Source organism: Poecile atricapillus, chromosome 11 (genome assembly GCF_030490865.1).
Source record: "Poecile atricapillus isolate bPoeAtr1 chromosome 11, bPoeAtr1.hap1, whole genome shotgun sequence".
NCBI classification, from domain to species: domain Eukaryota; kingdom Metazoa; phylum Chordata; class Aves; order Passeriformes; family Paridae; genus Poecile; species Poecile atricapillus.
In genome coordinates, this window is record NC_081259.1 from 5,557,729 (window position 1) to 5,582,493 (window position 24,765).

Below are 24,765 nucleotides of genomic sequence, written 5' to 3' on the forward strand. Positions count from 1 at the left end.
TCAGAGGCTGTTTAAAATCACACAGGGCTGCAGAGGTGAGGGCTCTTGCTCCAGCATTTTGGCACTGCCGTGCTGGGAGAGCGTCTGTATGGGGCTGAGACAGGGCACCACTCCACAGAGAGTGCAGGAATAATCTGTGACCCATCCTTGGATGCTGAGAGGCGGGCATGGGAATGCTGCCCTTATACCACTTTGAATTACTCACTGCCCATTTCTCTCCCCAGTAATTTCTGAGTTTAAAAAAGCCAGCCAAAACCACCATGGAGTTATCAAGCTCCAGACATTTGAATATTTGCCTTTAGGTTGCAAGTCAGTGCACAATGAATAGAAGCAGCATTTTAAATAATCACACATTTGGGTGTGAAAATGAGTATTTTTACATTAATAAAACAACCAACAAAAATGAAACCCTTGGGGTGTGAAATAACCCCAGAACAAAATAAATAAATAAATAGTCAGTTTATGTGAAAATAGCACCAAAAAGTCATTTTCACACAGCTCCAGTTATAATCTCGTTAGGCTCAAATGTAAATGACACATTGAAATTATATTTAACTATTTCCTCACTGGAATGGAACAGCAGTCCTTGAACCATATCTGGCTTTTTTTCCACCAAATTTGGAAGCAGAAATTGGGGAGCAACTCATGGAAAACCAGGCAGTGGGAATTTCATTCTGTCCAAATTCAGGCAGAGGGGTAAAGAAAAATCACTTAAATAAAGTGATATTGCAGGGCAAGCCTACTCTTGCTGCCCAGAGCTGCAAGGCAGATCATCTGCCAGCTCTGTCTGCATCATGCTGACTTCATTTACACGTCCTCGATGGAGCTCAGGGATGTGGTGATAACACAGTTTAACCAACACAACACAACACAGCTCCTGCTGCAGCCACAAGGCAGAGCCAGAAAATAAACCAGAAACTGCCAGTCCCTAAGTTATGACAACTGCACGCCCATGCTCACCTGGCCACGTGCTAAAATCACCCCCAGACAACAGTGCCTTCAGTTTCTGGTGCAAAATATTGCCAACCAATGTAAGGGCAAAGACAAACTGGGATTAGAAAACCTTGTAAATAAAATCTGTTTTTTTGAGAGAAAAACAGGCTGCAACTGTCCCTGCAGTATGCACTGTGTGCATAATAGTTCGAAAATCCTGGGAATTTGTCAACGTCATTTCTTTGTTATTGCTGTTTTGTTCTGGAAACCTGCAGTCTAAACACATGGACAGGATTATTGGGCCACTGGTTAAGCAACAGAGAAGCAGACAAATGAAGTACAACAAATGGGATTTTCCAAATTATTTAAGTTTTGGAGCTTTGTTTATGCTTTGTGAAGCCAGTGCCTCACAAAACCCTGTCAGAAGCAGTAAGAGTCCATCAGGGTGACAGTCACTGGACCCTATTTATTAGAAAATGGGAAACTATCACAGAGAAAGCTAGATTTGAACGCTGCCATGTTCGTGGAAAATGTAAAAAAAGAACCCAAAATGCATCTTCCACTAAACACACTTCCTCATCTATGCAAGGCCCCACCACCCCAACAATCCTTCTCCATCCTCCTCAGGTATCATTCCTTTCTGATTTCTTCTGCACTCAATGTATTATACTGCTGGAAAACTGGATTTGGATACCGATAGTTTAAGATCACAGCTCAGAAGCTTTTGCATGAATTGAAAAGGAAATGTCCTGCCTGTTTCTGGCATTATTTCCCTAAAACCAGTCGTGATAACTTCCATTAATTCAAGGCCTTTTTCTCATTTATTTCTCAGCTGATTACAGCACTGTGGGTGGACCAAAACTAGTCTTCAGCCTCTGGGAAAGAATTAACTCCATCAAAATGAATTTACAACTGAGAATTAATTATATAATCAGTGTGTTACTTCAAATCTTCCTTGCATATCCTGATTTAGGAAACCTTCATTTCTACATTAATTGCCTGAACAAAACCACGAAAGAGGTTTACAAAAGATTAAGCATGTCACCAAGACCCAGCAATTTCAGAAATTAAGTCTTTTGTCTCCAGCTAACATACATCAACTCAGAAATGATGATACTGAATCTCTGCTGCACTGGAAGATGCTCCTAGATTTTTCTGTTTCTGAAATATGTAACAGTTAAACAGGACATATAAACACACTTAAAGAGTTACCACAGCTCTGGGATCTCCCTCCCTTGGAAGGAACTTACGCTGCTCTGAGACATTTGGGGTCTCAAAAAGAAACCTTCACACAACCATGGAGGGGCTCCCAATGCTCAAGACTTTAAAAGAGTGGGAATATGGGGCAGGCCAGGACAGGATGTCCCCAGCACTCACACAGCAATTCACAACGGGTGAGCTACAACAGCCAGAGCTGGTCTTGCAAGGGAAAATCCTAAGAGTTATGGGGGAAGACACTGAAGGCAAAATTCTTCAATCGTCTGCTCTGGAACAAAGGCCAAATGCCACCCATTAGTGCTTCTTCTCTAGCCAAGCATCCATTACTGAATTCAAAGCTTGGATGGTGGAGATCCCCTAACTTCTTTTGATCATTTGTTTCAATGATTAATAGCTTTCATCTTTACAGAAAGCTGTTTCCTATTTTTTTACATCTATCCTTCAAATATTTTTCCTCTGGATACATCCAAACCAGCAAGCAACGCTCCAAATGCAAAGACAATTTTTGCTGTTGTTCTCTGAGTGTGTTTCTGATGTATACTGCAAATATCATATGCACACAACGAAAAGTTAGGCTCAAAGCCATGGGTAACTTCTACATAATACTTGCTCACTTGGATTTCATGGAAAACACTTGCAAAGAAAAATCTTGCATGCAATTTCAAACAAGTGGTATTCATCAGCAGATTTCTGGCCTGCCAAGGGAAACTTAATATATAAAGCTGAGGAACACTTGGGGGCAAAGATGAGGAAAAGGGGAGGAGAAAACACAAATATTGATTAATGCAAAAGGAGGAGGAAAACTGGATACAGGCAGCTCAGTCAGGAATGGAAATCCTGAATATCTTCAGGGACTGGAAGAATTAGTCTGTCTAACCCTGGGCTGGCCTAACTTTCAGGATTAGCTTTCTTACAGTAGCTGTCTCATTATGCTACTGCTGCTACAAGCACATTAGGGCAATGTTTTACCAGGATTTATCTAACGTACTAGTTATTAATTCTTCAGTGTATTAGCAACGAAACAAGATTGATGGAAAGGGAAAAGAAAGGAAAATAGCTCAGGCATGCATTCCTTTTTGCTCCACCATTATTCTGCTTTAAAAAGAAAATCCAACAAAACATGCTGTAGTTATTTAGAGAAAAGCAGAGTTAGCCAAAGTTGGATTTAATTTTCAACTTGCTGGACTACAAAACTCCAACCTTACTGGTGTCCAGCAAAACCTGTGCCAAACAACATCTTAGGGCCAAAGTACTCGTCCATGAAGAACTTCTGAAACCAAAGGGATTTTATTTGGTATAAACAGCAGACCACTGGCCTCTATTGTCTGCAGGGAACACTTCACTAACAGCTCCAGTCTAGCAGCAGAATGAAGCTCTTGTGGGAGGTGGCAGCCATGGAGTGACAGACAGTCTCTTGGTAGCTAAAATGAATTCCAGGCAGAGCTTTGCAAACAGTCACCACAGCAACCTTGAACTGGCTCCTGCCTTCGTTGGGAGCCAAAGGCTGCTGAGAGGAGCCCAGCAATCCGCCTTGCTGAGTCACTGCTCTGCCCTGTGCTGCAAAGGCTGCGAGGAGAGCCCCTCGGCACTTCCAGGAGGATGGGCACGCCGAGGGGACGGCTGCCAAACTCCGAGCAACTGCCTCGTGCAGTCCTGAAACTGTGCATCACAGGATCTTTTTGTTTATTAACACCATGCTGCAAATGTGCCTGCCTGTGGAAATTTAGCGAATCTGAGTGTACTTGAAATAATTACCAAATAGAGGAAATGCAACACATACAGGTCAATTTATGCTCTCAGTTAAAAAGGTGTGAAATCTGGAATAATTCCACCAGAGCCAATAGAATCACTTCAGACTGGTATGAAGGAGAGCAGCATCGGTCTTAAAAGGAGACATTTGGAAAGCAACAGCACATGATGCTACAGCTCAGGCTGGGGAACACTCCCTGAAGGGCAGAAGATGACCACTTCATGCCCTGTTCAGCCATGCCTGCACCTTCTCTGCCGATAAGATTAGATGAATTTCGTCCATGCACAGGGGTCCAGCAGAAGTCTCATAAACCAAGCCCATAAGAAAAATCTTATGTGAAAAACCCTAAATCATAATTCAGTTTCTTTCTCTATGCACAGGCATGAAATGCAGGAGGCTTAAGAAGCATTTTCCGTACTTGCTCACGTTTTCATAGATGTGTAAAGTAATCTGAAGTCTACTGGTATTGCCACAAGATTTCAAGCAATATCAGCAGTCACAATAGAATAAAACACAATTCAGGTGAGGAAGACATGCTTAAGAAGCAACAAGAATCAATCCTGAATGGAGATACAAAGTCATCAGTCATCTTTGATTTAAAAAAGAGAAAGGGAAAGAAAATAAATTTTGTCAAAAATAAGTGTTTTCTCCTGGAAACAAATGAGACTTAAGAACAATCACATGGATTTTAGACTTAAACTACAGGATCATCTATGATCCAGGTAATGATCTTCAGCAATTTGGGGTACAGGAGAAAGAGATCTATTCATCTATCTTGCCAATTCAAAATAAAATTTAACAACATTTTAAATAGTTTGAATTTTTAAGGGACGAGAATGCTCTGAGGCTCATGTGCTTGGTCCCGTGACCTGCCTAGTGCTACTTAATATTTTTCCAGAAATTTAGAGAAGTTACAGTGTTGACTACATCTAGGTAGGTAATTCTCTCTAAGAGGGAGAATTCTGGAGTGCTATAGGGCTGCTAAGGTTTCCTTGTGAGGATATCTAAAAGTCCCCTGCAAGAACTTCCTTTCAGCTCCTCTCCCCCATCACCTCTAAACCTACAAATGGGTGGCTCATGGCACTGATACAAGGACTGTGACAATTTATGGGATGCTGATGGATAAGAACAGCCCTAGACAATGCTGCTGTGCAAGATTTAACAAGAGACCATTTAACTTCCAGTTTCTTGCACAAAGAAGGCTCCTACGAAAGAATCAAAGCAAAACCAAAGCAAGCCCTGCACTGGGTCTTTTTGCCCATAATTTTGTGGAGGACATGGATGCTCCTTGCCAGTCTGAACATACTCTATGTATCAGGGGGCATTTTCAAGTCCTCACCATCATTTCTCTTCAGCAATCTTAATGGGGGATGTTGAAATATTATATTGCAATGGTTGTATTGAAGAGAAAAAGAAAAAACTAATGAAATTATTTATACTTCCAGGGAAGAAAACAATGAGATGATATTGTCTTGAATGACCTTTCCTAAGTATGGGGATATAGCATCTTACACAATAGACTCTTGGTTCATGTTTCAATTACTGACCTTTACTGCGGAGAAAATTAATGCAATTTTCATCGTAATCCACCCGTACAAATAAGATCCATACGGAAGGTTTCCACATGCTGAATCTAACTCAAATGGAAAATGTCAGCTGTTTGCTACTGGATGAATTTGACTTTAATTTGTTCGGCTGAAGTCTTTTTGAATTGTGTTCATAAAACTTTGTATATCTTTGGTACCTATATTTGACAGAGATTTTCCTACATTAAAGGCATTGAATTTTTATTCTTTGGTGATTTTTTCCCACTTCTGTTATTTTCCCAATACATGAGATACTAAACATTTCTTGGAAGTTGCCAAATAACTTGGCTTAAAGCCACGGTATCATTTGATTCTTCCCTGTTACATTGCACTAGCCAAGCAGGACTACACTGGCTCAGCACAGGACAGAAACTCTCAAAACCAAAACCCCAAAAAACCAACAAAAACCCTGTACAGGAATTTCTGTTGATTCAGTTTTGTCTCTGATTTTCTTTTAAATCAGTTACCAGACCTGAAAATAGTAGTAAATTAGGTTTTGTCTGTTGTGGAGATGTAAACTTTTATTCAGACAATGGAGAAGACTCCAAGGCTCTTTCCAGTCAAGTGCTATGACACAATCATTCACATGTGTGCTCTTGAAACTCTACAGTTATTATCAGAAACAGAAAAAAAAAAAAAAATAAATAGAACTGGTCAACAACCAGACAACTTTAACTGAGTTGCATGCAGCTTGTCTATACCTTCTTACTGGCAGACCAAAGATGCTCCAGTGATGCAATTTTAAAACAATCCTTCCTCAGCCTGACAGACCCCAGAGCTGACAGGACACAGGCTGAACTCTGCATCCAAGATGGCACAAATCCGAGAAGGCATTTATCCACTGAAGAGCTCGTGCCAAAGGGACAGAGCACTGCTATCTTTTACAGCCCTCCATGCTGGTATGTGGGGAGGGCAGAGGGGGAAAGGAAGGGGGAGCTGGCAATTAAGCCCTGTCATTTAAGACAGATAGTCTAGGTGGAGGGAGTTAATCTGCTCTTGGGTTTTTGAACTAAGTGTCTGTGTATTTATAATTTGTAAACAGTTCATCTCTTCGAGGGTGTGTTACAATTCCCAGAAGCACGGTCTGTTATGTCTAACAGGCAGCAGAACCCAGAAGGGCTCTGTGTGCGAGTATTTTGATACAGCAGGATGACAGGAAACAGAAACAGTGACCTCGTACACCACAACCCAACTAGCAGATTTCAACTTTGGGAGCTCTTGTATTAGGGAGGAAAAAAAAATACACAGACTTCTTTTTAAAGTAGAGTTGTCTGTTTAAATGTTGACATTGCCATGAGATAGTGTCATAAAATTACATTTTTCTTACACTCCCCAGAGAGCACTGGCCACCCTCAGACTTGGAAAAGAGACTTGGAATAACTTAATGTACTTAAAGATGCAAGTCATGGGAGTGCAAGTGTGGCCCATCACTGCACATGGCTACAGTAAAGACATTAAGGCAATTCTGCACAGCACTGGACATGGGACAAATGTAGGGGCTGGCAATTGTCTCTTCTGGCAACTCTGTGTGAGAATTCCATAGACCCCTAACAATTAGAATGAATTCTGAATTATTACTGTAATGTTGGGATGTAAAGTGCTCATGAGAAAGCCTGCTGGGGGTGTCTGCTGTGAGAGGCTTTAGCCAGGGCTACCAGCTCTCTGTGTCAGAGAGTCCTGGAGAAATGGAGAGAGAGGCAGCTCCCATTACAAAATGGTAGGGCCAAACCAGCAGCAGCTCCACACTGACTCTCAGGAGTTCTACCAAACCTGCACACTCAGAAGAGCAAACCAAGAAAGGGAATGACAGTGAGGCTGTTTGCGGGGAGGCAAAAACCCAAAGTCATTAAATCCATATTGAAATGACCCAGTTGTATTTGTAGAGAGAACCAAAGTCACTGGAGTTAAATGCAGGGTAAATGTAACCTAGAATATTTTAGTATTGCAGCAATGAATTCATTGCACGCCGCAGGAAACAGAGGATTTGATACCTATTTAATACATTCTTACTTCTCTTTTCCCACCTCAGCACTTGCAAGGGAAAAACAGGATTATTAAAATAGAAAAAAAGTAAATGGGATTGTTCCAGTGAATAAGTTACACCTTTAGGCATCACACAAATAATACTTACAGGTGTTCAGAACCAGGTACCCACTAAATAGAAATTATTTACTTTTACAGATATTCAGCATTCTTTTGAAAAAGATGCAACTTTCATTTGGCAACTTCTGATGAGTTTCAGATATTGGTCCATTCAGTTGACACATTTTACAATGTGAAGAGTAAATTATAAATGAGAACATTTAAACAACTATTGTGTGTTGCAAGAAACCTGTAATTCAGCTGGATTGCCTAAACTTCACTTTATAACTTTGACGGATTTCTGGTTGCTCATTAAAATATAACCACAGCAGAAGAGCAAGTTAAATTGAAATAACTATTCCCATCAATTAGTCTGCTGAGCTTCAATCCTAGGGTCTGTCACTGAGAAGAGTTAAGGTGAACTTGCTAGCTGCATTATTGATTTACTTCTTAATGATCAACAATTTCACTGTAGCATTTTTAAAACATAGAATATTCAAGAAGAGTCTTATTAACTTAGCATGCAATTTGAAAGTTTCACATCCCCTCATGAACATTTTCTTCCTAACAGCTAATGTTCCTTTGCATGCTGTTGCTCGTTAAATAATTCCTCACCTTTTAGCTTTAAAGTATTTATAGATTATCAGATCCTCCTTCACTTACTTATGTTTTTTCAAGCTGTATACATTAAGTTCTCTTAATCTTTCTTCATATGTCATGCCCTCTAATCCTTTTATCATTTGTCACTGTGGTTTGATAAACTTGGAAAAAAATCCAATGAATTTTTCACAGTGAGAAGAATGAGTAAGTATGTTCCAATAAAATAAAAAACAGGCCTTGCCAATTCCAATTCTTTCCACATTTCAGCTGCTGAACTAAAACTGTTTTTTTTTTTCCCAGGCTCTGAGAGAAATGTTGAGAAAATTCTAACCAGCCCTCCACAAATCACACCAATTCTGGCCTACTGAAGTGGAAATGCCAAATGGTTTGGGGAAAGCCATTAGTAGGGAACGTCATCCAAACAGCAGCGAGGGGGGATTGTACATCCTTGTGTGCATCTTTGCAGCTCCCTGACCCACACCAACCCTGCAGGGACACATTCACAAACATGTGCCCACTACAGGGTCAGGCACAGCCTGGGGCTGCTCAGAGTCACTTGGTTCTGGTTCAGGTCTTGCCCAGGTACCGCTGCTGTGCAGCGTTTCACAAACCAACCCCTTCCTACCTTCAAACGTGCCAAGCAGCAAACTGCTGACAACTGTTTTCCCAGTCAGTACAGATAATAACTGAAGATTTATGGAGAGATTGTTTGTTTGTGTTCTCCCACCTTCCCTCTGATTCTAGCCAACACAGTTGAGAGATATGCTTACCTTGTCATCTTCATCTTCGTCTTCATCCAAGCCCATAAGCTCCTGCAGAAGCAGATGTCCACATTACAAAACGCAACACTTATTTTTTAGTGACAGGCAATGTTCAAAAAGCTTATGATACTCCCACAACGTTTCACTATACAATTTTCTCCCACTTCTATTGAAAGTAATTAAAAAACCCCACCACTTTCTCCTTTCCAAAACAGTGCTTTATATTCAAGGACCTTTCTTTTTTGTGGTATTCTGAACAAAGCCTGCAATGCCCTATAAAAATTTTAAGTCTAAATAAAGCATTAGTGGCTGTGTCCAGTAATCTGAAGGCAACAGGCTTTCAAACACATTGCCAACTTTTACTATCTGTAAACAGCTTTGTTCTCAGTCTTGCAAATGAACCAACTGGTATGTCAAGGCTGAGGACTCTATACTCAACTTGTTCCATCCCCACTGCCACAATGACTGCTCCCTCCCTTTAGGGCCATTACTGAAACATCAGACTTTAGACATTAGTATGAACATAATCAATCTCACAAAGAATCACAGGCAGATTTCTATGCAGCATTATTTCCTCCTTTTTAACTTCTGTGCTGACAGGTAGGACAGAAAACAAAAGACTTGGCAAAGGCTTGGAATTAGGAGCACTTGGCTTTCAATTCAGGTATTTAATAAACTGAGCCTTTAACAGGGACCTTCAGGTTTTTTCTTGGTTATTTAATATCTACATTTGAATATGTGTACTACAAGTTTAAATACAGCAAACATGCAAAGAATGTGAAGAATCACAATAAAAAGATGTTTTGGATTTAGGGTTTCTTAGGGGGTTGGGTGTTTCTCTTTGGGGTTTTTTAATTTTCCCCTGAAAAGCAGTTGTACTGGGAGTTCAGATACCCAGATTTATTCTTTGGCTCTCTGGAATACCCTGAACAGCTGAATTAACACTGATCATGGTTTAAATTTCTATAGAAGCTCCCCATCTGTAAAACATAAAACATTTTACTAATATTCACGAATTTAGCCTCCTGGCAAGTGGATCAGGAGTACAAGGTTAATTCTGTTATTCACATTTTATAGCACAGAAATCAGAATCTGAGGTTCACTTTTGCAAAGACTCTTGCTTGCATTCCTCTGTATACACAAAATGTGTGTGCTGGCACACAAAAACCAAAGGCAGTGAATATCCAGCCAAGGCCTGAAGAAGCAAAAAATAAATAAATGACTGTGTAAAAAGCATTGGTATTTTGTAGAAAACCTTTTCTCATCTGCAGGACAGATGTGACTGGGACTAGCACCTGATTGTCTATTTTTGACCTACAGATGGTTGGAATCATAGGCACACATAAAAAAGGAATCAGGTAATATTAAAGGCACTTTGACTACTTGTTCCATATGATCCCAATCCTGCAAAGCACTTTGGCAGACGTGTGATTTTGCATATGCAAAATGCACCCCTGAATTTCATGGCATGGCACTGCTTACAGAATGTGTGACAGGAAAAGAGCCAAATTCCTGATGGACCTTTCTTTCGTATTGCCACAATTAGCTGTATTTTTAGAAATAGCCTTTTTGCAGTGTCCACCTAAATGATGCTCTGCTCAGTTTTTCTGTCTTATGCGAGACTCTCCTCACCTGAACATGCAACATACTCACCACAGGATGAGAGAAGGGGATGGAAGGCACTCTCTGTGTATTTTTTTCTGGATAAGTTATTATTGTCATTATTTACTGCCTTTTGTATTAAAAACAAAAACATCTGTTTGCCTGGGATTCTCCCACATGGGAAGTTCTGCTTTTCTTGATGAAATCAAGTCATCACTGAAGACACACAGTGCCTTTCTGCATTATTCTGGACTTGGCTGAAACTGGGGAAAGGCATTTCTTTTACCATGTTTTCAAATTAAGCCTCCCCTGGTCTGGATAATGCAACTTCTCCTGTTTTCTAAGAATATTTCCACTTGAGAGTGGATGAAAACTAAACTGGAAGCAAAGTTTCACACTAAAACTAATAAACCAGCCATTGACTTTTTTAACTCTAGGATATTAAGCCTTTATGTAAAATCTACTTGACTAATCCAGGTAAAGATATTCTTCATGGCTACCAGTGAAAATTGTCTTTTTGTTAGAAGGAATCGTCAAAAGTCAGAAGGAAGCTATCCTTTGACTTCCATATCATTACTGTATTTATTTCACTTTTTAAAACAGAATATTATGGACATTTACTCTCCTTTCTATCTCTAATTACCATTGTTATGGAAGTAAAGACAGTGGTCAACATCAAACAGCATTTCATATCCCAACAGTAGCACTTTTTCACACTTGGTTATTTCTGTATTCAAAACTTCTGTACTCTTGATTATTTCTATTTAAAACCTTCCTTCTCCCAAGTAAAAAAACCCAAAGGCTAAATTTCTGGAGGGGAAAAAAACATTTGTCTTTCAAGAGCTGGGAGTGGGAAGGAGGAATAAAAGCTTCTTAAGACCTCAGATCACAGGACAAGCTTTAAAAGAACGACATTCTCTTTTGGATTCTATTGACTTTCCTCTTCTGTGAAACATGAATCATTAGTGTGTTGCAAAGTGTAATGGCAGGAGGGGAATGGCATTTAGGAACTTGCTGCTTTGCAAACCTTTCTTAATTCAACTTAAAAACATTTGTAGTTATTTAGTAAGTGAAATCTTCCTCCTACACACTCCCATCTTCTTCTTCTACTCCGAATGGTTTATTGCTTTAATTGAATAATGAAAATTGAGATAATTGAGGTTTCTTTTCAGTAACTTTGAAACAGAAGTGCTGTTTAGCTACACAACCAGCTAAATGCCATTCAGACGCATGACACTTTGCTCAGGGGCAAACTGGGGCTACCAGAAATCTTACTGCTACTCTACTTGCCTGGGCATCCTGGGCATTATTGACCTTCCCTGTTGTGACGAGGGAGAAATTGTATGCAAAGAGCACCAGCAAAGCCAGGGGCACCATGTACAGCTCCACGGTCCAGACGGTGACCACAAATACCTGGGAGAACACATACAAGTTTTGAAAGAAAAAGACATGTAAGAAAGGCTGCCAGTCATTATCACTCTGCACATTCATCCTTGAATCTCTGCTAATCTCATTCAGATTATTAATTATTTTGGCAAAGAAATCTGCTCCCTCTGTTCTGTGTGAGTTTATTAGGCTGCTGCTCACTGGGTTCTGCTCCCCTGAACCTGGGGCAGGAGAAGGCCATGAGCATGAGGTCAGTCCAAAGGCTTTCTTCACTCCTTCCTGGGACCCCTCCAGCCTTTTGTCCTGAGTGCTGGAGTACAACAGATGCACTTGGAGAGGTAAATCTGCTCCACTTGATCGAACCCTAATGCCAGCAGATCTTTCCCAGGCTAGGGAAGAGCATTTTCCTCTTGTGCAACAGGAGCCACGGAGCTCCCTTGTCACTCCACAGGGGATGATCAGCAAATGCATCTTCACCATCAATCCACCTATATTCTTGGCCCAGCAGCACAGAGAAAGGACTGTCACCTTGCAGGAGGCAAGGCCTTAGGTTGCACATGATGCATTATTTTGGAAAGGGATCCAGTCAGCCTAGTCTCCATTCTCATACTCTTGCCATTTGTCAGCCCAGCATATTCTGATTTCATTGGTTCTTTGGAGTCTCTTTTCCTAAAAACCAGTATGAGTCCGTGTGTTTGGACTGGTATCTGACAAAACCCACTAGCAGCAAAACCAGAAGCCAAACTGGAATGGCAAAACACACAAATAACACGATGGGAATCTAAAAAGCACATAGGATTTAAAAAAAAAATATTACAAGCCAAACTGCAATCCTATCTTACAAGTACCAACAACACCTGCAAACTTGGAGGGGTTGGCAATGCAAAGTTAATAAACTAAATCCAGAACTGCCATAAAATGTATGTTGTGATCCCATTTCCTTTTCTACTACATACATAGTGTTTCCAGAAGAACTGCCTAATGCTGGTAGCAACTTGAACCTATTTTAAGCAATCTCCTTCAAAGACATGGCACAAACGCATTTTTCTGATTTTTCCTCCCCCAAAAGAGGTTGGCTCGATCAGAAACAACAATCACATTTTTAGAATAATACAGGTAAGTGGAAATGAGTCAGATCCAGTAAAAGTATCTCCAACAACAAAGGGAAAACTCTAAGGGTGATGAGGAAGCTAAATCTCCACCTCCTCTCATCCTTGGCCTGCCAAATAGTACATATAAAGACAATGCTGGCAGTTGTAGAATGGGAATTTTTATGGCAATGTATGTTGTGTTATGGACCTGAAAGTGTAACCACATTGTACCAAAGAAACACTTCCCATTGCATTCAGCAGTGTGAGAACTTACACCCCCACAAAACAGCAGCTGTTTTAACTTTTTAAACAAAAAGACTTGTCTGACATCAGACAAATGGCAAGTTAATACCTACCATGGGCCAAACATAAACCAGGAAACAATGCCTGTATGCACAACCTTGCCCAAACAGCACTTGCATTTTCTGGAGTGTACCTGATTTCATGTTAGCTGTTGCTATGCAAGGAATTAGACTGTCATCCTGTTCTTGGCATTTGTTGGCCAGTAAAGCAATCTCTGAGATATATTCATTTATAAAATGGGCTGACATCCAGGCAATATATCCCCATGCTATTGATTTGCAGCACAGGAATGTGGAAGACGATTTGGTTTTGAGGGTTTTTTTTTTCCCTTTTTGATCCTGTTTTTCAACATACTAAAAAATTAGAAGTGATAATGATTCACACAGCCACATTTAGTATGTAAGCAAGGCAACAGAAACACACGAATCCAGGCCAAGAATTGGTACTTGTCTTACAGGAGTCTTGCATAACTTTAGCTAATAAAGCCTTCAATAATTTTGATATTCCCAGTTAAAACATCTCCCATAAATGAAAAGTTTTAACCTAAACAAGTTCCTCTGAAGCTATTCCAACTCCCTTGGATGAATATATGCTTGTCTTTTAAGACAAAGTGAAGGTGATAACAGCTTCTGTCCTACCCTAAATGTCATTCCAAAGAACAAGGACCTGTTATTGCACATAAATCCACAGGTATCTTTCTCAGGTACACACAGATTAAAAAAAAGACATACATATAAATATACATCTGATTCTTATGTAAATTCCTTTTAATAGAAATTCTTATTTCCAGGTATTAATTCAAAACATTTGCTCCAGTCCATGGGAAGGGGTTGCCTTTGCACCACCTCCCTGGGCTGTGAGCAAACTCAGCCTTCTCCTGATGCAGCAAAAAGGCCCCAGCAGCAGCCAGCCAGGCAAAGTCCTACAAGGAGTCAATGAAGCTCTTGAAGAACCTCTCTTCATTCACTCAAGTGCAGGACTTGACCCAATTTTAGTGCATCTGTCACCATCCTATGTGAACATCACCCTGCTCGGCTGCAAGTGCAACACAACCTTGCAATCACAGGTCACTCAGGCAAGCTAAGAAACCAAGACCTTGGTGATTTTAGATCTTACAGTACATTTTGTGTATTATTAAGTTGCAGACCTCAAACAAAACTTCAAACCTAATTACAAAATCTCACTGTAGGCTCAATGGGTAGCTGAGGCATGCTGTCTCTTCCTTTCTAATGCTGACTGGTTAATCAGCTGCTGAGTTATATCTCAGACAGGGAAGCTTTGATGGAGCTCCCACATCTCCTTAACAAGAGCTGTTTTGCTGCTATTGCCACAGTACAGGGAACTTTCATTACTGTGACACGACACAGACACAAGACAAATTGATTTAGCTATTCAGAAATTATTTAGCCTCGGAGGTATGGGAAATGATTGCTGTGAACATACAGTACATAATTAAAGTTCAGAGTGTGTTTATAGAGCGAATAGAAATATTTCTGTTGTTCTAACAGCCTTTTGAGTAGTTCTGCAGCATCAGTTTTCAAAGCAGATCCCAAGCAGGCCCATGTCCTGTTTTATCAGCTTTCAGGCAGCTCCCTGACACTGACCACAGCACCAGCAGTCCTGTGACACAGATCCCACTCTGCAAATGACAAGGTCCTTAATCACGCATGCTTTTACTCTCTCCTCATAAAGTGATACTTTATGCCTGGGAGAAGGTCTTGAATTATGCTCCCTAAATTACTTTCTTATCAATTTTTTTTTGCCAAAACTCAAGAATGCTTCATCTGCTGATGTAAATAATGGCTAATGCAAGGAAGAGTATCTTCTTGATTTCTTGTCATCCCCAGTCTGCCTTTTGCCTAATAGATAACCTAGCAAGGGAATCCATTAACAGGTTCAGATCACTTTCCCAGTGCCACAGAAGTCAGAAAGCCACAAACCATGGCCCTTATTCAAATGATCCACTTTCAACAAACCATTTCTTTTTTCAATGTTTCTCGTTGTTAGACAAAGTTCTGTCAGACATAATCCGTTACATAATTGATACTTTTTCTGCTGGACTTCACACTGTGGATGGGAAAAGTTAAAAGCACAACAGCCAATTTCTAAACTAAGAGTTAATGTGGTAGAAGCGAGTTTTCTACAGTACTCCTTTTAATGCAATTTGAGAGTATAAAAGCCTATTATAGAAGTGAGCACTTTAATTCACAGCATTCTAAAACAATGATCAAAATAGAAACAGGAATGAGATAGACCTATCTAGAGGGAAAGGAAAAAAAAAAAAAGAGCTCTTGAAACTAATATTTAGACTAGAGCTCTACCTAAAAGACAACAGCAATATCACAGCCTTGGAGAAAGGACCACTTTATTTCAGCTGATTAATGTGTTGCTATTTCAAAGGGCCTAATAACTACAAGTTAAAGCTCTGGAGGTTTGGAAGCTGTTTCATCTGAAAATCATTGAAGAGGGGTCCAACTGTTCCTGTCAAGAAGCATGGAGTTTGAACAACCATGAGAGTGGCCCTTTTGACAGCAGTACAAAAGATGAGAGAAGGCAGCCTCAACTGAAAGTAAAAACAAACCCTTAGAAACACGTTTCAAATCTGGTTTTTCTGCCGCTCTGGTTCCAATTTAGCATCTGACTATTAAGACCAGATTTTAGACGGGTGTCTACTAAAATATGCCCATAAAACATTTGTCACCAGCAAACCCACAGTCATGGGATAGAACAGTTTTAAGAGGCTTAGAAACCTAGCGTAAGATGGGATTTTCTGCGTCATTTTTCTACACAGTAATTACAATTTTTCTAAGTGAAAAATTAACAGGTTCTTTTTGACCTGGCAAGCCTTTGAGGTGCAGAGAGGGATGCTGCGCTGTGTGACAGAATAACTCTTGAACAACACCAGTGATGGGAGGAGAGTGTTACATTCCATCAGATGGAAGAAATAAAAGTGAAAGGAGATTAAATGCATGCAAGGAACCTATGGTAAAAAGTTATTTTCTTGGCCAGTGTAGGCTCCAATGCTAATGAAATGCCTCATCAGCAGAGCTGTGAAAAATATTGTTTGAAGCTCCAAGTTTCAAAAGCCACAATTTAACTGAACTCTAAACTTCTAACAGCTTCATCAAAAGTTTCCTTGAGATTTATAAACACGTTCTGTGTAACTCGTGAAGGCAGGAGAAAAACTTGGGCTGATACTGCTGTGAACGTCCAAATTTTGTTTTGAACTAAACTAAACTAAAACCAATCAGTGCATTTAATTTGAGACAGAAAGATGTGCTCTCCCTTATTCACAGGGGAGAGGAATTCTGTATTTTTAATTTATTTCTGGGCTACACAAGTTTCAAGTTACCATGTATGCATTCAAATGAACTCTAAAAAAAAAAGAGAAATTTTTGAGAAAAAATATTCAGGGATGAATTCTCTATTTTGGGGGGGGTTCTAATCTTTAAGTCCCTCTGTTCCAAACAAAATACAGGATATTAGCCAATAATATAAGATACTGGCTCCCCAAAAGGGCACTCGAATCCCTTGGAGGCAATAAGCCTGTCGACAACAAATTATTTCTGACAGATACTTATTCCTGCCCTTAGACAGGGAGAGGACAAGAGTAGAGGAGAGAATGAACACACTCACAGAGAGCAGTACATTTGTGCATATGTGCATATATAGCTGTGCATATGGAGCCATCTCTTCCAGATATGGGCAATATGGATGCAGGAACACAGCAGTGCTGAGCCTTCACTGACAAAAATCAGGATGCCTGGGGAGGGCCCAGACTGATGGGAGTGCAGCAATGAGCATGGCTTTCCATGGAATAGTGAGAGAATTAAAATAAAAGAAGCCATTAAAAATAATGCAAATTATCTTAATACCCCCCTATAATCTCAAAGCACAGCAAAAAAAAAAAAAAAAAAGGTTGAGAAAACCATGTAGCATGTATTTCCCACTAAAGATCCTCTTCCAAAGATGCATTCCAGAGTCGTTGTGACTGATCCTCTCCTTCCCACATCCACCTGATGCTCCCTCACCCCAGAGCCTGCTCTCATTGCACTTCACAGCCGGGAAGCTGGAGCTCAAGGAGGGTCAGCTCTGAGCAGTCTCTCCCTCATTGCAATGCAGTAATGGAGAACGTGGCAGGAAGAGAAATTATACTTAAATAAACCAGCACTGGCAGAAGAAACCTATTTACTTTAGATTCAATTTGTTTTTTGTGTCCCCGGCAGAAGAACGCAGAGCATCTCAACGGCGGCGCGGAACGTGCGCTGTATTGAACGGCAACGACCAAAATCAAAAATGACCTGAAGGAATAGAGGGCTTTAAATATTTATGCCACATTACAAATTATCTCTGCATTGCTCCACACACCACCGTACAACTTACTAATTTTTTAAGGGTGTACCACAAGGCAAAAAGCTCTTTTGTAAGTGTAAGCACAACCAGAATCCAAAAACAAAAGAAATCCACCTAAACATCCCAAAAGCCAAACCAAAGAATCAAACTGTGCCCCAAAAAACCCTCAGTCTGCCTAACAACATGTGACTGCACAAAACGAGAAGTAGAAATAAAGGAGATGTTTGCAAAAGTTGTTACCATGTGCAACAACCTAACGGGTTTTTTTCCTCAGGTAATGCTCTGGATAACAAACAACAAGCCATGTTTGCCCAACCCAGTTGTCTGCACAGGCTAAATCACATGAAGCCATGTCCTGCTGCCATATCCACATCCCAACTCTTCTTTTCCCAGCTGCATCTTGCTGAGTGAATGGCCCAGGACGAGGCTCAGGGGGGAAAAGGGGGCCCCAACTTGTTGGGAGGTACCCAACTTGTGCTTGACAATTTACATCATGTGTGAGGATTTGAGAAGAAAAAGGAATAAAAGAATAAAACCTGTGGTGGATGGGAACTGTGACCAGCATGGTTGCAATTTTACCAAATATTCAAAAGCAAAAGAAAAAAAAAAAAAAAACAATGTTCCCCACTCCCAACAAAAAAAAAAAGATATGCTAAACCAACAAAAATAGTCCCAAAACCATGCAAAAAAACTCATACTGTTTAAGTCAATATGTGTTAGGGCCTTTTTTGTCATTGCCTGATTTAGACTCTTCAGGGGGATCTCATTTTCTCTGCTGCTGGTAGGAAGTAGAGACTCATTTGTGTTTTAAATGAAAGCTGTGATTCATGTGCAATCACAGGACTCTTAAGAAATAGTGCTTTAAGAAGAAGCATGTTCTGCAAAAGTCGCAGAGGAATCAGAAGAGCTGACAATATTGCAATCTGTTCTCCACCATCCTCTTGGGACACTGCCGTCGGAAGCTCCATCAGGGAAGGTTGGGATGCTACACTCAAGACTGCAAACACTTACAAAATGTCCCCACTCTGAGCCTGAATTACTGTTGTCATTGACACGTTCAATGGATTTATCCCCTACTCATAACAATGCCTGGAATCAGAAAGAGGTAACAACAAAACAAAAACTAAGCTAATTAAAAAGTGACGGTTATCTTTTATTCTGATTATTTTCGTTATGTTAATGAGGTTACCCAGCCTAGAAATGTGGAACCAAGATCCATGGGTTTATTTCTGTATTGAGGAGGTCAGGGAAGAGGCACTCAGTCTAAATTTATTTCACTGAACTTATCACTTGTAAAGTCTGTGTGTGAGTTAAGATTTCTACGTTGCATTCCAGCTACTTGACAATTACCTGGCACATTGGTCAGTGTGGATGATAATTTCCAACACGAAGGGGTGCCACCTCTGCCCTCTAAAATACGTGCATTTAACCCCAAAGCAAATGCCCACGAGTCCAGTGGGTGCCCCTGCCCAATTTTCCTGTGGCTCCTACTTTATCCCTAATCCCTAAAAGAGGTTAAAACAGAATCAGCTACAACACGAGTTTTGGGTTCTATATTTATGTACGTACAACAGTTTTAGAGTAAAAGATTTCAAATCCTTTTAGGCGGCAGACACTGAAGAAATAGCTGTTTGCCAACATGCTGACTGGTCTAATTTTTCTCTCATGCTTTTATCTAACGTATTTTACATTTCCTGTGCCAAGTAAAATACAGTTAAGACCCTCAAGCAATAAAGCTTAAAATCAGAAAAAAAAAAAGAGGAAAAAAAAAGAAAAATTACAGCAGTTTTGTATGTTTTGGGGTAATCCTCTGGGGATGGGCCAGGGGAATAAATCTGCATGCTATTTATTTCTAAAGGGGTTACTATCACAGACCAAGGTGACTGGAGAAGATCCCAAAACAAAGAGGGGGTGACATGCAACAACAAAAAAAAAGCATCTGTTGTTTTATACTGTAGACAAATTAAATGGTAATTTTTTAATTCTAATGTTTTGGTTCGTTTTTCAGCAGGGTCATAGCTCTGGAATTATTCTCATACACAAAGTTATAATCTGTTTGCAGGGAAAACAGGCATTATGCAAGTTAAAAACCTGATCTTAAAGTAAATAATTCTTCCAAAAAGCATCAGAAAAAAAATATATTTGTGCTATTTAAAGAAAGCAAAAAGTGTAGGCAAATTTTAGTTATTCTGGATAAGGTGAACACCTTAAAAGTGTCATGGAAAAAATTATCATTAGCTGAGCTGATAAACGTCCACTTATTTGGAGATGTATTTGTTAACATTTTGAGAAACATTAACAGCAAGGGACAGATGGTGACGTAATTGTTCAGCAGTGGAAGGAGTGGTGGTGGAAATGCTCTTAAATTTGGGCTCCCAACTGGGTTCCAATTGGTAACGAATGGGAGTCTTAAATGATATGTTTAAACCACTTTAATGACTCCTCCTTCACACTCATAATATAAATTAGAGCTGAATAAGGGGAAAAGAGCCCTCTAATAAAGGAAACATGTTAAATTAGATTGTGTTCAGTGAGAATCACACATAAGGTTACTTCCCTGGCATTTCCATCTATGGCACAAGAGGAAAAAGAAAAAATCAAAAAACAGGTTTGTAGAACCTGGCAGTAAACCCAGTCAAATGAGGAATAGATGATCGTAACACCATTGGTACAAGACTGCCTGGTACCCTCTTTTACAAAACCTCCAGTCCTAAAAAAACATTTCTAGACTGAAACAGACCAAAGGAACAACAACAAAAAAAATTCAAAAAATATCCCAAACCAACAAACCAGTAAACCACGACCACAAACCCAGAAAAACACCTCTAAAGCACATATAAAGCAGTGAGATTATATCCTTTCAGACAAAGAATTCCAGATTATTTATTCTCTGTCCTTAAACTGGGATTCCCCAACACAGCCCCGTGCCAGAGCCCAGGAAGTCTCTTCATCTTCCTGGGATGGATTTCCCACAGCAAAGAGCAGAAATGCAGTTCATAACTGAGCCCCAGCCCTGACACACACCCAGGACACCAGGAGCAGTGTGACTGCACAACACTTAAATAATTCCAGCAGGTTCATAATCTGCAGTGTGACAAAACTGCTGCATTACAGAACAAATGCATGAAGCTGACTGAGGCTCACTGTAATTATACCCTGGATATGTTACCATTGTAAGCTAACAGCAGTGACACACAAAAACACCCCCTGTATATTGACAGCATGACTATGTAATAGAGATTTTCTACTAGCAGACCTGTAGAAGGTTGCTTTTTAAAACACAGAAAAATCTTTTTTTACAAAAAAAAAAAAAAAAAAAAAAATTAAAAATTGCAAGACTCCCGCAATTTCAGGCAGCTGTTCAGGTAAAACTAAAGCGAGAAGATTGTTTATTTTAATAAAGCTATTATATGTGCAACTCCAAATTAGGAATGGCAGGAGACTGGGGGATGCCTAAACCATCACCACCTGTTTGCCCTGAAAATCAATTAAAGTCACACTATCACAGCAATCCCTTCCTAGCTAATAAAAGTTATACAGCTTCAACATGCAGCTTTAGGTGCTTTGTGGGAATGTGCCTGAAATCTAAATCCTGAGTCTCACATTACTTCAACACTAAACACAACTCTGAACCACTGTAAAACTTGCTTTTTTGGGGTTAGAGAAGGTGTTAAGAGAAAAGAGATCCCAAAATGCTGTTTTGATGCAGTGGATTGAACTAATAATCAGTAAATTCTAACGATTCAGCCAAGAACATTATATAGAGTTTGAAGTAGGAGAAAACTGAAGTCCTTTATGACACATGCCTGTTCAACATATTCTGTGCTGCAGAACAGATCCAACTTTACAAGTTGAAAGCAAGGGCAGTAGAGACATCCCAAGTGTTTTAGTAATTAAACGAATATGCATAATGAACCATATGCCCAAAGGGCCTGTTCTTCATGTGGGCCAGATTTTTGTTTGAATTTTTAATTTTTATATACAGATGAAACATTTCATGTAATATAGCAACAGTGCAAAGGAACATGCTATGCAGGAAGGGAAGGAGGAACTACCCATCTGAGAACGATCAGAATACACTTGATGAATTCTGCTCCTCAATTTCCGATTCAGAGCCAAGAGGGCTTTAAAAAAAAAAAAGAAAAGAAAGAAAGAAAAAAATCCTTTTCTCCTTTGAACAGCTGTATTACTCATCTGCTCAGAGTCTAGAAAAGAGGCATTGAATATATGTATATTTATATAGGTCATATTTATACGTTTATGTGTGAAATGGATTCGATACACCAACACATTTAGATGCTGCAAGACTAGCAAAAACACAGACACTATCAAATTGAAAAGCTTCTGATCCACCAGAAAAAATAACTACAGGATGGCTCTCTGGCCAGCAGGACCTGTCACGTCGTGTGAGCTGCAGTGAAACAGGACCCACTCACATCTGTCTGTGAAACAGGAACAGGCATTTTGAAAAAGATGGGTCAAATTCCACTCTTGTTTCAGTCATGCTGCCCTACTGTGAATGTGAGGACACCACAGCCTTGTTGCAGAAATATTGAACCTCCCAAGTTCTCCTGGGGTGGAGCCGTGCTTCTCCTTTCTCAGTAACATTTACCCTTTTTTCCATTCCTTGCCTTTAAAGTACTTGCCAAGCAAAAGCAGCATCCTTTGCAAACATAGGCTATTTCAAATATCTAGACTGCCAAATAATAAACCAATTCTTTTAAGTGGTTCTTATCCACTGGGCAAATTTTTATTTTGCTTAAAAAAAAAAATCCAGTGACAGGAGTCAGGTAGTTGTCAGTGTGGACATTCTGGTTCAGAAGCAGAAAAACTTTCCTGCCTTGAGCTTTACCAGCCTTCTGAGCAAATTTTTGTTCCAGGATTTATAGACCAAGAGAACTGAAATGCTCATCAGACTTGGTGAGAGAGGAAAATGCCTCAGAGCAGCTGAGGTGTGGCACAGCCCTGGGATAAAGAAGCTGTGGCTGTGAGCGCTGGGCTCGGTCCCACAGAGATGGGCTGGGGAAGCACCAGCCCAGCAATAAGGGATGGAGACCACAACGTGAGCACTTCTGAATTAAAAGGGTGACTTTTCATCAAATTCAGCAGTTAAAACTTTTCATGGGACTTCAGGAACTCCTGTAACCAAAAGTTAGTGGCATGGCAATGTAGGAGCAACCCTGGTCTCAGGACTTTCAGTATTTAAAAGCTGAAATAGTTGTAAATAGGAGCATTCATTGCTCTCAGTCCTAATTCGGGGTCTGTGCTTTTGCCACCGCTTGGTTTGCATGATCTAGTGGTCTCCATGGAAAGACAGATAAACTTCAACAGCTGTCAGAAGACAAAAATTGACAAGGAGCATCACCTTTCCTGACTGTTTAAATCCTTTAAGGAAGTGTTGGAGCAATTAGAGAGGGAGTTTAATCTTTGCAGAGTGCATTAACACTCTCCGACCTCGCAGACAATAGATCAGACCTCAGACACATAATGCTTCCCTAAGGCTTTTTAACCAGAGCATTTGATCTCATCGCCACTCTGTGTGTCTTACTGTAGGTATCAGAGTGTGAGACAGGATTCATTGGGCTCTAAAGGACCACGGGCTCTGCCAGTATTCTTACAACTTTCAAGAAAGAAAGCAGGAATTGCTTTCATTGCAATACATGCTGCTGCAGAAGTACTACTTCCCAGAAAAAGGGAAAAAAAAAAAAAAGAAACAAAACAAGATTAAAACCATCCAGAGTAGCTCTGCAAAATGTCTTCATTTTTATTAATCTCATATTTCCTTTCTACTGCCACTGTTTATTTCCCAGCTTTGGAATATAAATCTATTTTTTTTTCTTAAAAAAAAAAAAAAGCTTAGATTAGTTTTTTATTCATAGAAACAGTTATCTGATAATAATTTCAAAATACTTCATTTCTTAACCCCTGCAGAGGGACTTAAGGGAAAGGGAATTAGGAAGACAGGTCTAGTTTATTAAGGAAATTGAAATGTATCATTGCAAATAATTTTCCCAAATGTGTACATGGAAGTATCTGGGGAAGTTTTCTTAACTGCTAGAACAAGTCATCATCTCATTCCTGATGGGCATGTTCAGTTAAAAAAAAAAAAAAAAAGCTAATATCACTGTATCAATTATGCATTTCCCATTTAATATTCTAAACATTTTAAGAAAATTTGCTTAGTGCAAATTTTTAATGGAATTAGACTTTCTTGCCATCATGTTCTGACAGAAGCCACATCTCCAATGGCCAAAACATAATGGGAGGATAAAAGCAGCTCCCTGGATTCCCACCCACTGCTAAAAAATGGGTGCTGCAGTCTCCCAGAGCACTGGGGGTTCTCCCCCACCATGCAATGCATTTGAGGTACTCACATGGCTAAAAATATTCAGATGAGGCTATTAATAATTTTCATTAGCAGCAGGTTTTGTTTTACTTTTCTAGACCAACAAAAAGTGCCTTTTTGTGGAGTACCTGCATTACAAAAAGGTTTGGCTGCTGTTGAAATGGGTATCTCAAATTTGCCAAGCCAAGTGCATCACAAATGACAAAAAGGTCACATATACCCAGTATATTTAAAAACAAGCAAGCCTTCAAAGTCAAAGTGTAATGCAGTTATTTCTAATCTGAACAAACAATAGAATGCATCTAATGAAAGCTGACAATTGGCTTTGATACAGAGATGTGCTGCTCTTCTCTTCCATTAAAAGATGAAAGCTGAAGGAAAGTACAGAAGACAGTGACTTCTCCCAAAACAAAAGTAGAAAGTTCTGAACCTCAGCGAGCAAAGTAGTTAAAAGCTGTTTTAGTGAAGACTTTTGCTCACCTTTGGCACTCATCTCTCAGTAAACATGCTGACTTTACACAGGTAATGCTAAAGGTAAAATAAATCAGCATATTAGACTGGTACAAAACACTACATGTTTTACATATTTATTAACACTTCTCAAAATCACAGCACTACCTTTAGAAAATAATAATAAAAAAAAAAACCCACACACAGAAAAACACCAAAAGAAACCTGCTAAGCTTGAGTACAGTGTGGATGCCACAATTAAGAATAAGAGATTTAATTTTCATGAAGCTGTTGGGGAAGAGAT

The 24,765-nt window shown here is 39.8% G+C and overlaps 1 protein-coding gene across 1 annotated transcript in view; it reads right to left on the bottom strand.

Moving 5' to 3' along the window:
* MCTP2 (multiple C2 and transmembrane domain containing 2) overlaps window positions 1-24,765 on the bottom strand; it is a 117,727-nt gene that overhangs the window by 10,937 nt on the left and 82,025 nt on the right. The window contains exons 18-19 of the mRNA XM_058847241.1: window positions 11,823-11,945; window positions 8,940-8,981 (exon numbers count right to left, since the gene is read on the bottom strand). Coding sequence (XP_058703224.1) covers window positions 8,940-8,981; window positions 11,823-11,945 — 165 coding nt within the window. The remainder of the gene's footprint in view (window positions 1-8,939; window positions 8,982-11,822; window positions 11,946-24,765) is intronic.